The sequence below is a fragment of the Apis florea genome, unplaced genomic scaffold, assembly GCF_048593485.1.
Source record: "Apis florea isolate Af1SG1 unplaced genomic scaffold, ASM4859348v1 contig_2350_pilon, whole genome shotgun sequence".
Taxonomy (NCBI): domain Eukaryota; kingdom Metazoa; phylum Arthropoda; class Insecta; order Hymenoptera; family Apidae; genus Apis; species Apis florea.
Window position 1 is genome coordinate 527766 of NW_028256565.1, and position 12849 is coordinate 540614.

General features: G+C 24.5%; 2 protein-coding genes and 1 long non-coding RNA gene across 4 annotated transcripts; 1 reads left to right on the forward strand and 2 right to left on the reverse strand.

Annotated features, from left to right (window-relative positions):
• Nucleotides 1-282: 282 nt before the first annotated feature.
• On the reverse strand, nt 283-4800 carry Top3beta (DNA topoisomerase 3-beta). Its single transcript, XM_003696324.4, has 14 exons — nt 4662-4800; nt 4391-4533; nt 4080-4274; nt 3823-3990; nt 3595-3723; nt 3353-3471; nt 3043-3243; nt 2760-2964; nt 2508-2690; nt 2223-2432; nt 1939-2156; nt 1597-1821; nt 1258-1519; nt 283-1193 (listed from the first exon to the last, which is right to left on the reverse strand). The coding sequence occupies exons 1-14, from the start codon at nt 4750-4752 to the stop codon at nt 987-989; spliced, it is 2556 nt and encodes an 851-aa protein (XP_003696372.1). The 5' UTR covers nt 4753-4800; the 3' UTR covers nt 283-986.
• Vps2 (vacuolar protein sorting 2) lies at nt 4451-8382 on the forward strand. 2 transcript variants are annotated; one of them, XM_086904242.1, is made up of 5 exons: nt 4451-4835; nt 5909-6095; nt 6169-6344; nt 6900-7034; nt 7122-8382. In XM_086904242.1, exons 2-5 carry the CDS (start codon nt 5928-5930, stop codon nt 7324-7326), a joined length of 684 nt encoding a protein of 227 aa, XP_086760368.1. In that variant the 5' UTR covers nt 4451-4835; nt 5909-5927; the 3' UTR covers nt 7327-8382. The 2 variants fall into 2 exon arrangements, with proteins under 2 accessions (XP_086760368.1, XP_031774243.1); XM_031918383.2 differs by lacking the exon at nt 4451-4835 and adding an exon at nt 5165-5651.
• Nucleotides 8383-10353: 1971 nt separating this feature from the next.
• On the reverse strand, nt 10354-12796 carry LOC147658060 (uncharacterized). The gene is made up of 2 exons (XR_015290962.1): nt 12498-12796; nt 10354-12292 (listed from the first exon to the last, which is right to left on the reverse strand). It is a non-coding gene; the product is annotated as an uncharacterized LOC147658060 (long non-coding RNA).
• Between the last annotated feature and the right edge of the window lie 53 nt (nt 12797-12849).

Below are 12849 nucleotides of genomic sequence, written 5' to 3' on the forward strand. Positions count from 1 at the left end.
CACTTCTAGTATAATATACTTGCGATTCGCAATAATTGTGTATCGATGATATATACCGTGTATAGAGATCTATATTTTCAATCAATTTTATGATTTTTATTATCTTTTAAGATGATATTTATAGCACGATGATTGAATGATATTTTTTTAATTGGATATTAACTTTGATCAAAAAAAAAAAATGAAGACTCGTATGTTTATTTTTGAGAGATTAATTGATTTTGAATTTGAAAATTGTTAAAAATATACATTGAAGAATATTGTAATATTTATAAAAACATATTTCACATATTCTTTTTTTTTTGTTTATTATAAAATAAAAGATTTGAAATTAATTTCGAAATTAAAACTAAATAATACAAAAAACTTATTATCGAAAAATAAAATATGATATACAAATATGTGCAAACAATATAATAATGAGTTTTAAATAACACATATGATACTAATTATAAAATGATTATGGATACAATAATATTTTTTTTAATAATTTTTGTTTATATTTCGTATTTTATTTTATTAATTTTCTATAATCTAATAATTTATTTTTTGTTCTTTAATTGTTTATTTAAGATTTATAAAAAATGTATATTGTATGCTCTTTGCATGTTATATATCAAAACACAAAATGTATCAGTCGATAATTTCAATTAAATTTCTTTCATTTACAATTTCTAAAAGATTTATAATAATCAATAATAGACATAGATATATATATATATATTTTTTTTTTTAACACAGATATTAACTTTCATAATTTTTTAACTAATCCAATACTATTATTTGATAATGGGAAGCATATGGATAACAGCTAAGAAAAATATATAACTGATTATATATAAAAAAATAACTTAATATACGTATGACTTTTTAAGATAATGAATACATTTCAATTTATTTTTAAGATTACGTAATAGCGAAAATGTCAAAATGTGAATAAGAAAAAAATTATAATATCTATGTATTTCATTTACAAATAGAATTATTTATACAAAATACGCAGCTAATTGTGCCATTTTATCTTTTGGAGGACGAGGTTTACCTCGGCTGCGACCTTTTGCGTGGCCACGGCTACGAGTTGTAACCGGTTTCGAAGCGACTGCACGATGCTTTTCCACAAGAGCCATGAAAGCTGGAGTACAAAAGACGCAACCAGTCATTTCCGTACTTTCATTAGGTAACTTACTTTTTTCCTGCAATTAAAGAAAAACGGAAGTTTTATAATATTCTTTGAACATAAATAATTTTTTTAATTACCTGTTTATATTCTACAGTAACTAATTGAGCTCCACACTCGCACACTTCTGTATCGACTGTCACTTTATGAGCATTTTCGAATAAATGAATAATAACGTCACAACGATTACACCCAAGTTTCCATTTAGGTGCAGCTGAAGGATCAAGGACGAGTATACCGGCATTACATTCCAGACAACTTGATATGCCATTAGAATTCATGCCATGTGGACAAGTCGGATGTGTGCAAGAATTGCAACCACTTATTCCCTTTTTCATATCTCTAAAATTCATAATGTTTTTTTTATAATTAAGATTTTCATAATTTAAAATTGAATATATTCATATGATCAGAATTACCTGAATGGAGGATTATTGTAACAATATGGACAGAATGTGAAACTTTTTCCTCGTGTTCCAGTAGACCATGAGAGTAATTCGAAATCATCTAATGGACATTTCAATTCCTTATAAATTCGAATGTTTCCATTCTGTGGAAGATTATACGTTTCATTACAGTGTGCGCAATGCATTCTAGATGGCTTTGTTTGTATATATTTCATGTAGCGTCGACATTTTCCACATCTATATAAAAAAATATTATCAATAAAAGAAAAAATTATCTTATAATTATAAAAATATATATTAATAAAATATTTATAAATATTTAAGATAAATTGTTATATATATTTAATTATATACCTAGAATGTGCTTTTCCCGACGCAGAAAGAGGAGAAAAGGAAACTTCAAATAATTGATCCATTGCTTCTATATTTTTTACAAAATAATGAAATTTTTGTTTGAAAATTTCAACTGTGTGTTGTAACACAGCATGAAAATCTGCTCGACCTAGAGCTATTAAATTTAATTGTTCTTCTACTGCAGATCTCATTGTAGGTAGAACTAACTCTGGATCTATCTAATATTAATAGAAAATTATCACATGAAATAAATGTTTTTTATATATGTAAAAACAAATATGTACCTTTTGATATCCATGAACTAACACAATTCCTAAAGAAGTAGGAACTAATTTTCTACCAGTTGCTACATTAACATAATTTCGCATACATATATTATTTATGTGTACTGGAATAGAAGCATCAGTTCCAATACCATGTTTTTCCATAAGAGATATTAATTCAGATTCTGTCAAATAATCTGGAGGCTGTGTATAACATTCAACTAACTTTATCTACAAAAGAAAAAAAAATATAGTTATCAATTAATCAATTAAGAACCTTCATTTTACATTTTATATATTTACAACCTCTTGTATATTGACTTTTTCACCCGGTGTGAATCTTGGTAAATTATCATTACTTCCAAGTGTTTGCCATGTGAGTATGCTAGTATACCCAGGATCTAATAAACTATGACCATTTGCTGTGAATATTTCCATTCCTATTTCAAATTTAACTGTAGTACTTAAATATTTACAGTCATGAGCCAGCTACAAAATAAATTTTTTGAAATAAATGAAAATCGATATATTAAGATATATAATAAATAATATTTATACCGTAGCAATAAAGTGTCGAGTTATGTAATCATATAATCTCCATGTATCTCCATCGAGTTCATTTCGTGTAGCATGTTTCATTGGAGTAATAGGAGGATGATCTCCAACATTGCATCCTTTTTTTGGTCTATTAATACCAGTCGTTAATATCTTACGAACTTGATCTCCCCAATCAGGATTATTCTGTTGTTGTTTTAATGCTGCACTAAATATAAATAATTTTACATTTATTAATTTTATATACATTTGAAAAATTCCAAATTTTGAATATTTGTTAACTTACAGCAAATCGAAATTTTCTGGATATAATGTTGTTTCAGTTCGAGGATAACTTATATATCCTTGAGTATAAAGACGTTCTGCAATCTGCATGGCATGATGAGGACCCATTCCTAAACCTGAACTTGCTACTCTCATTAACTCTACCGTATTTAAAGCTATAGGTCGCGATTTTGTTTTTTCTGTACTTTCTACACTTATGATCCTATAATAATAATATAATAAGTTAATAATATAAATATAATTATATAATTATAGCATAATTAAAATAAATAATTAATTTTAATAATTAAATATAAATATCTATAACTTACGTTGCTTGATCATATTCTTTTACATGACTTAGAAACATATTTGCTATCTCCTTGTCAAAAGATCGCACACGAGTCCAGTTCAAAATAATGTCTTGACCATCAGAAGATTTAACTGTAACCTTCAATGCATTCGAGTTTATCTTCTTCCTCTTACTGAATCATAGAGGGATTATATTCTGACATATAAGAGGTAGCTACATGTCAAGATAAAATATAATTATTCTAATAATAATAAATTATACCTGTAAAACCCAATAAGGATCTGGTTTAAATGTTTGAATTTCATCATGTCTTTGCACACAAAATCCTAATGTTGGTGTTTGACAAGGACCATAAGAAATTAGAGATACATCTAAATCTCCATATTTACCCTATAGAAGAAAAAAAGAAATTATTAAATTAATATAACAAACTAAATTAATATAATAAAATATAAAAAAATAGAACAAATTTTTTTCTAATGATTCTACCTGAAAAAATTTTGTTTGGAATCTTGTAAAAGCACAACCAATTCGTAAATCTAATTCTTGACGAGCATCAACACTCTTTGCTTCATTTTCATTTGGTTTTATTAAATTTACCAAAGCAGATTTTATATCCTTTTCTGTAATAGCAGAAAATCTTGCTCTCCAGATATCCTATAATAAATATAAAATTCATAAAATTCATAAAAATCATTAAACAAGATAATAAAGAAGAATTAAAATAAAATTATAAAAAATATTACATTTGGATTTAATCTTTTGTTCATTCCTTGTTGAACTGCATATATAACTTCAAAACAAATATTTTCACCTTCTTTGTCACAATCAAGCCATAGAACTAAATAATCACAATGTGCTCCTTCCTTAGCTAAAAAGTATGGTATTTTTAATCTAGGAACTGCTTCTTTTTTTTCAGTTGGACATGAAAATAACTCTGCCTTAAACATAACAAAAGTACATGGTAAATGCATGACAATAAACATATTAAAAATAATAAAATATAATAAAATATAATAAAATAAAATATAATATAAATTATAAGATCTTAACTTACAGGATCAACTTTGTCCCAATTATTATACTTTCCAATAAAATCTAATGTCATAACATGACCAAATACAGAAGTCATTTTAAAGTTTACAGTTTCTGATCTAAACTGTCCTATCCACTCATGCACTGAACATGATCCATTTAAACCTGAAATGTTTTTTTTATTAAAACATTATAAAACATAAATAATAATAAATTATTAAGTATATTTAATATTTTTCACTTGAAACTCATAAAGTAATATGTGCATTAAATTTCACAAAAATCTAACCTACCTTTTCGTGAAGTACATCGACCGTTACTTAAAATATTGGCTAACGAAGCTGCCAATGATGGCTTTTCAGCCACCATCAAAGCTGTCTTCATTTTTATAAAAATGTTTATTTATATATTTTGTTTTTACAAGGAAATATTAACTTCTACTAAGAGAATCTATATATTTGAAGAAGGTAACTATCGGATATGCATGATATATCCTGCATTCCAAAATATTTAAAAAGCTATTAGATTATTTTATAATTTAATTCTTAATGTTTATTTTTATTATTATTATTTTCTAATTGTAAAAGAAATTTTGAATTTGGTTTTAAAACAAACATTACTTATAATAACAAACATATAAGCAAACTCACTTTTTTGATATAATGCAAGTAAAGTTACCAACACAACAAGTTTAGATTTCTATCTGTAAATAATTTTATTCATTTCTGAAAAAATTTGATTTGATTGATTGTAAACATAGAAAATAACCAAAGAAAATAAACTATATTTTACAGATAAGTTTCTACAAAAAGTCTCCATTATTGACATACAATAATTTTTTATGAATAAAAAATTAAGAATAAATTGTTTTGAAAAATTCAATATATTACTAGAACTGTTATTAAAATAATAATTAAAAATTTTTTTGTTGTAATTGTCAAATTAATATTTTAAAATCAATTTTATAAATTGCATATATTATTTACATATATATAATCTTAATTTTGATATCGTTACAAGTTGCAATTGACAAGTATTTTGTAAATCTTGTATAGTATTATGATATTATGATAAGATTATCATATTTTTTATTTTAAGAAAGACTGAAATGTCAATCAAAATCAAAATTGTCTAATATATGATTATATATAATAGTATTAATCATTTTGGTATTCTGACTCATACAGATTGTCTGACAGATCGAATTCTCAAATATAAAACTAACCTAAAAAAAATAAATTTCAAATAGTCAAGATTTCTATAATTTTTTCATTTAAATATAGGTACATTCAAATAATTATTGGATACTGTTATTTATTCTAAATCTATTCGATAATTTAATAGATTTAGTTCTTAATCGTTTAAATAAAAACAATTATTTTTTATTATTTTAATCTTTCTGTTTTTAATTTTTTACATAAAAACGTTTTAAATTCTTTATCATTATTTTTAAATTTTTATATTGAATTTTTAACAATAATAATAATTGTATTTTTTAATAATAATAATAATCAATATATGTTTACATTAATTTTAATAGGTGATATTCTATTACAATCATGGAGTGGTTATTTGGGAAAAGAATAACTCCTGAGGAAATGCTTAGAAAAAATCAAAGAGCATTAAACAAAGCTATGCGAGATCTTGATAGAGAAAGAATGAGAATGGAACAACAAGAAAAGAAGATCATTGCAGATATAAAAAAACTTGCTAAAGATGGTCAAATGGTAACCTGATTTAATTCTAGATAATATGTTTTAATTTTAATAAAATTTTTTTTATTCATCAATGATTTTATAGGATGCAGTGAAAATTATGGCAAAAGATCTTGTAAGAACTAGACGCTATGTGAAAAAATTCATGCTAATGAAAGCGAATATTCAAGCAGTATCTTTGAAAATTCAAACTTTACGTTCACAAAATACCATGGCACAAGCAATGAAAGGAGTCACAAGAGCAATGCAAAATATGAATAAGTTAAAATTTGATTTATTTCTTCAAAATTATGATCAAAAACAATTATTGTTTGCTGTAAACAAGATATCTCACGAAATATTACTACCTTGAATTATGTCATTTTATTATTATTATTTATTATTATTTTATTATTATTTACAGTGAGAAATATTGATGGACATTAAATAGTTTCAAGAGATATATATATATACTGATGTTATTTTTTGTAAGTAAATGCATTAAGGACATATAAAGGTCAATTTTTTAGATAGAACTATATCTTTTTATACAATCAATATAATTTTTAATTCTCTATAAAAAAAATATTAACTTATATATATCGAAAAATGATTAGTTTAGGTAATAGTTTATTATATTTTGATAATATAATAAATATTGTAAGAAATAAGAAAATTTCACTTGTTTACTATATATAATAATAATAATTGCTTCTCTTGAAATTGTTTAATGTCTATCAAAACATCTTATATATCACTATAAATAATAATAATAATATAATTCAAAATGGTAATATTTAGTAAGATATCCTGTATATAAATTATGTATTTTTATAGACAATTAAATCTTCCTCAAATACAAAAAATATTGCACGAATTTGAAAAACAATCAGAGATAATGGATATGAAAGAAGAAATTATGAATGATGCAATTGATGATGCAATGGAAGATGAAGGTGATGAAGAAGAAAGGTATTTGTATAATTATTAAAAATATTTGTAAATATTTATTTATTGAATATTTTAATTATATTTATATTTATTATATTTATATTTTAGTGATGCTATTGTGTCCCAAGTTTTGGACGAGTTAGGCCTTCAATTGACAGATCAATTATCTGGTTTACCACAAGCTTCTGGTTCACTAAGTGTAGCAAGTTCTAAGCAACCAGTTGCAGCTGCAACAGGAAATGATGAAGGTGGAAATATTGCAGATGCGGATGCAGATCTTCACGCTAGGCTTGAAAATTTACGACGTGAATAAGAAAGTGTTATGTAGCTGAAATGTATAAAAGATGTAAAAAAAAACATTGATTGTAAGCATAATTAATTTTATAATTTGCTTTATATTTTAGTTGAAAGCAAATACTTTTATTATAGCACTTGTTTTTTAATCACTTATTCTTTTAATCAATTAAGAATTCATGAATGAATGATAAACAAAAGCATCTATATTTAGATTATGTAACAATCTACATTGTTACATTTTTATAAAAAAAAAAAGCAAAATATTTTTAATCCCTCAGGAGCGCAAAGCTCATTATGGCGTATAATTACAATAGTTTTGATATTTTTCTTATGGATGAATTTTCATAATATATGGAATTTGGCGATATTTAAAAAAATGTGAAGTCCGTCACGAAGCGGTTAAAGTAATATAAAAAGATCTTATTAAATTTTCTAATGTTTCTGTGCATATTTTTTGCACAGTATGATTTTGTAAAATGAATATCTCACACTTAATGTGCTTATCAAATATATTATTACAAAATACTTACTTATTATATTTTGATAATTACATGTACATAGATTTTTTTGGAAAAGTTATAGTTTACGTACATATACATATATGCTTTTATTTTTTTAGAATACATTGTATACTATTGTAAAAGTAAATAAGAAATAAGTTAACAAATTTTATATTAAAAAAAAATATAAGAAATTTTTTTGTGCATAATTATTTAAAATAAGCAATGGATAATTTTGTTTATTGTTTCTATCTTTCAGTTTTTCATAGCATATTTATTTTTAACAACTATATAATGGTAAAAAGTATATTTTATGTTCAGATATAATTGTATTAATAAAATTTATTTATAAATTGTATGAATTATAACAACAAAATTTGTTATGTATTGACAAATTGATTTTTGATTAATAATGCAGCGAAACAAAATTGTGAAATGATCTAAGTAATATATATGTGAAGTTAATAATATATTAAGTATTAACATATATATGTGAATAATACATGCATATATTTCAATACATTAACAATAAAAATGTTATTAAGAATAATAAAAATTATTAATAAAACAAATAGATGATTTAAATACATTCTTTAATATTTTAGTAAATATGAATAATTATACATTATAATTTATCACTAAAACTATATTAAAAAATTATTAAAAATAGCAATGAATTAAATGATTTAAAACAATTCTATATTATTATAAAAAAATAATAAAAAATCGCATAAAATTATTATTAATTAGTTTTTTTTATTATAAATAAAAATCGGTTTTTTTTTTTAATTACTTAATATAGCTTTTAAAGATTTTAATAAGTTCGTTTTTAAAGTTTTAATAAGTTTTTTTTTCAAAGGTTCAATAGTTCATAATATAATAATCAATAATTATGTGAGAAATATTAAATATTATTTCTATTAAACAAAATTTACATACACATAATAATACGCATTAGATAATCATTCTAATATCCTGATCATGAAATACAGGTATAAAATAGAAATCTGGTCTGGTTTCGAGCATGGTTTAGTTATACGTTCAAAATGATGAATACGAAAGTTTAATTAATCGATTGGATGCACTGAATCGTTTATTCGATATGATTATGAAAAGTTTCAATAAACGTATATGTTATTTTGTAACTGGACGATATGTCCGATGTTATTGACAGAGACGAAAAATAAGTATATAAAAGAAGAAAAAATTGTTTTATATGATATTACTAAAACCAAAGAACAAAGAAAATTTTAAAGATACGCGAATTTTTCGAATGATATACAGATTTTTTTTATTAAAAGTTATTCAAAATTTTGAAAAATAAATGAGTTGCGATAAATTGTTGTTATTGATAAATGTTAACATTGAAAATGTTAATTTATTATGCTCATTTTTTTCAAATCTAATTTATCAATAATCATCAATACGATTGATTCAATTCGCGTATCCTTTTAGTTTCTTCATTCTCCGAATAGTAAACCCTATAGAAATACGATGTAGTTTACAAAACTGTGATGAAACCTTTTTTGTTAATCACATGTATATATATTGTCAATATCTTTTTTAAACATCTCAGAGGTACTCACATATTGCTCAAACATAACGTACCCCAAGCTAGAATTAATACCGAAAAAATGTTTTGTAGCGCCCCCGTTATGTTCACTTAGAATTAAACGCTTTCAAAAATTCGCGCCATCCTTCAATACTTCGATAGTCATATGAACTATCATGTCTATACTAGATAATAGTAGTATAATAATAGATGATAGTAAATATTGAATAAAATAAAACGTTTGCAAATTCATAATAATGGGAATGGATCTGTTTCGCTTATATATGTATATAATTGAATAACTTATATGACTTTAAAATAGCTTGTTAATGATTAAACATTAATAATTTTCTTTTGACGGCAAAACTATTTTCATAAGCGATATATATATTGAATCATGCGAGAGGATGTAATCGATAAATCGTTTCAAGTTCATTACGATTGTATTCTGAATTTTGTTGAAAAACTCGCGTAATGAGATTATTACCCTGATATTCGTGCAGATAAATAGAAACGAGGAAACAGAACAGGAATTTTAATTTGCTTCGATCGTATGTCTACAACTGTGATCATTCGATGGTACGCAATCACGGATTTTTCGAAAATAGCACCATTTCTATAGTAATAATTTTCAGTGAGTACAATTTTATATACACATTACTCAGGATCGATCCGAAAAGTTATAAATGGAACGAAAAAAAAAAAAAAAATTGTTTTGTCTTAAAAATAGTTTATAATAGAAAATAAAAAAAAGGTGAAAAATATAATAAAAGAAAATAATAGAATTAAGATATACGTTTCTTTTATGTAATAAATTTGAAAAATCTGTTTTCAAAATACCAATAAAATAATTTTCAGATTGACCCTTAGTATTTACTGGAATAATGCATAAGATGCTACGATACGATAATAGAAAATACGCAACATTGAACTTCATGTTATTACCGCAATAATTATACACTTCTCGTTGGATGATATTGGATTATAGAACAATTCATTTTTTTTTTTTTTTTTCGTTTAAATATTCGCTATATAAGTGTGGGATTATTAGACCTTATATATTGTGTGTAATCAGTGCATTATGTACGTTTTTGTTTGTACGCATGTTTCTTACGTGTATGCTGGTATGCGTATATGTATGTATATGTACATACACACACGTAACATACATACTATATACATTTAAGCTATGTCGAACACAGCCTTCTCTAGATGCAGCAATAAAATTCGACAGTTTTTTTTCGTATCCTTTTTTGTTCATTCCTTAACGTTCATGGATTTTATAAGAGAAATCCAAAATTATTATTCATTTATTGTTAGATATGTGCCAATATCAATGATTGTGACTCGATCGGTTCGAATTAATTTTTATTATGGAAATTATTTGTTTAATATAATTTAATATAATCTAAAATGATAATAATGATAATAATGTTAAGAAAAATTATGTAAACATTAACTGAAAATGGGGAATCAAAAAATTAATTTTTATAAAATTCTTCCTTCTTGACAAATAAATTAAATATTAATAACAAATTCAAAATACGATAATTTGTTGCAATATGACATATACTTGATATAACTTTTATTTTGTATTCTATTTTTATGATCTCAACGTACTTTTTTTTGTTTATTTCTAAAATTTTTTTTTTTTTTCTTCTACAGATCTTACACAGAATTAAAAACATCGAATTAATTATAGTAATACAGTCGTAAAAAAGAAGAACAAAAAAGAACGCGTCAAAATACTGTTTGAACTGATCGTGGACATTAATAACAACATACATAGATGAGCAATAATTAGGCTTTCGATTGAAATCGCTGATCACGTGAAATTCTGATTTTATTGATTGTGCATTTATTATTTTGTTCCATGATGACGACTTGTCACCAAATATCATATTTTCTAGAATATTTTTTGTACGTTTTTTTTTTTTTTTCCTGTTTTAATTACGAAGAATTTTTCTTTTAATTATGACAATAAAATTTAACTATATTATAGCAATCATATAAACTTTGTATAAGAAACAATTATAAGTGAAGAATTCAACGATGAACTAGATTTTTTAGAAGGAGAAGGAATATGTTCTTTAACATTCTTATCTTATCATATCATCTTTAACATTTAAGCCTTTTCCATTATTCCCGAAATTTAGAGAAGATTATCGATATATGTATGTATATATGTATACATATATAGTATACATGCGTGTTTATTTATATATATTTGTATATGTATTTTTTTTTTTTTTTTTTTTTTCGTATTCTCATTATGATATTTACAAAAAAAGTGTAGCAAAGTATGCTCGTCGTAACATATGAACTGTAATATCACTGGATTCATTAAACTTCATTTCTCTTTTTTTTTTCTTTCTTTCTTTCTTTTCATACGTGCGCGATCGTATATACTGCTACGATATCTACGATTTTTAACGATTTATAAATTGGTTTGACATCGAGTCAACAACTTCACCAACTACGTGTATTTATATTACGTGTCTTATACGTATCTTTTCTTTTCTTTTTCCTTTTTTTTTTTCTCTCCTTTTATCTAGTAAATTTTTTCGTGATCAATACTGTTTTCTTTTTTTAAAATACGTATATATTTATGGAATATATACATTCCGGTCATAACAGGTCGAGATGATTCAATATTTCTTTAATTGTCCCTCACGAATTATTCCGTTTGTGTAACCTGTCATCCATTGAACTTTTTGCGACACACATTTTTCTCAAGAGTCACGAAAATCGTTTATGAAGTCCATGTCTTGTCGTGAATATATATCCTTGGATAAGCAAGGAATTGAATTTTACTAAATTTCGATTATTCTTGTTGTCACGTGGTTTATCGAATGGTCCGATAGTTATTGCGATATTACAAATATTCTGTTGAAGTTATTTCTTGTTTTTACCCTTTTGAATCCGGTAAACTAGAAATCATAATAAAATTCTTTATTTGTGAAGAATACGTGATTACAATTTGCAATGCCGATAGCGGTGATAAACAAACAGAACTCTATATTCTTAATTTTTTGGTCCTTTTTTACACGAATTATTTGTTTTTTCAAGTCCTCCGTCGGTATGGTAGATTTTATTCCCGTCACGATTCAATTTCACCAAGAAGGCTATACTTACTTCGCAAAACTTTCTATTTCGTATCTCGTTCGTGATAACTCGTAACTAATTTCATATAGATCCTTGAACTCTCGTATAATAATCCATCCAGGTACCACCTGTGGAGTATATTTCTCCTTTAATTTCACTTTCAAGTGTATTCCTTCTTTCAAGTTCTTCTTTTGTATAATTCAAACTATGCTTATTTTTCTGTACATCTAGCAAATATTCTGTTCGAAATAATTAGAGCAATCCTATCCACAAAAGGATCTCGATCTAGACTTAGTGTATACACGACTCTTTCACTTTTACCAAGCACTGCAAATATTAATATTTCGAAATATATTAACGAAGTATTTAAAACAAAAGTTAG

What these genes read in the sequence shown, in the direction of transcription:
- Vps2 (XM_086904242.1), top strand. Translation starts at nt 5,928, where the DNA reads ATGGAGTGGTTATTTGGGAAAAGAATAACTCCTGAGGAAATGCTTAGA. An exon ending in TTGCTAAAGATGGTCAAATG is followed by an intron (nt 6,096 to 6,168) that starts GTAACCTGATTT and finishes ATGATTTTATAG; the next exon opens with GATGCAGTGAAAATTATGGC. An exon ending in GCAATGCAAAATATGAATAA is followed by an intron (nt 6,345 to 6,899) that starts GTTAAAATTTGA and finishes GTATTTTTATAG; the next exon opens with ACAATTAAATCTTCCTCAAA.
- Top3beta (XM_003696324.4), bottom strand. Translation starts at nt 4,752, where the DNA reads ATGAAGACAGCTTTGATGGTGGCTGAAAAGCCATCATTGGCAGCTTCG. An exon ending in ATCCTTATTGGGTTTTACAG is followed by an intron (nt 3,472 to 3,594) that starts GTATAATTTATT and finishes AATGCATTGAAG; the next exon opens with GTTACAGTTAAATCTTCTGA. An exon ending in AAAAAGTCAATATACAAGAG is followed by an intron (nt 2,433 to 2,507) that starts GTTGTAAATATA and finishes TTTCTTTTGTAG; the next exon opens with ATAAAGTTAGTTGAATGTTA.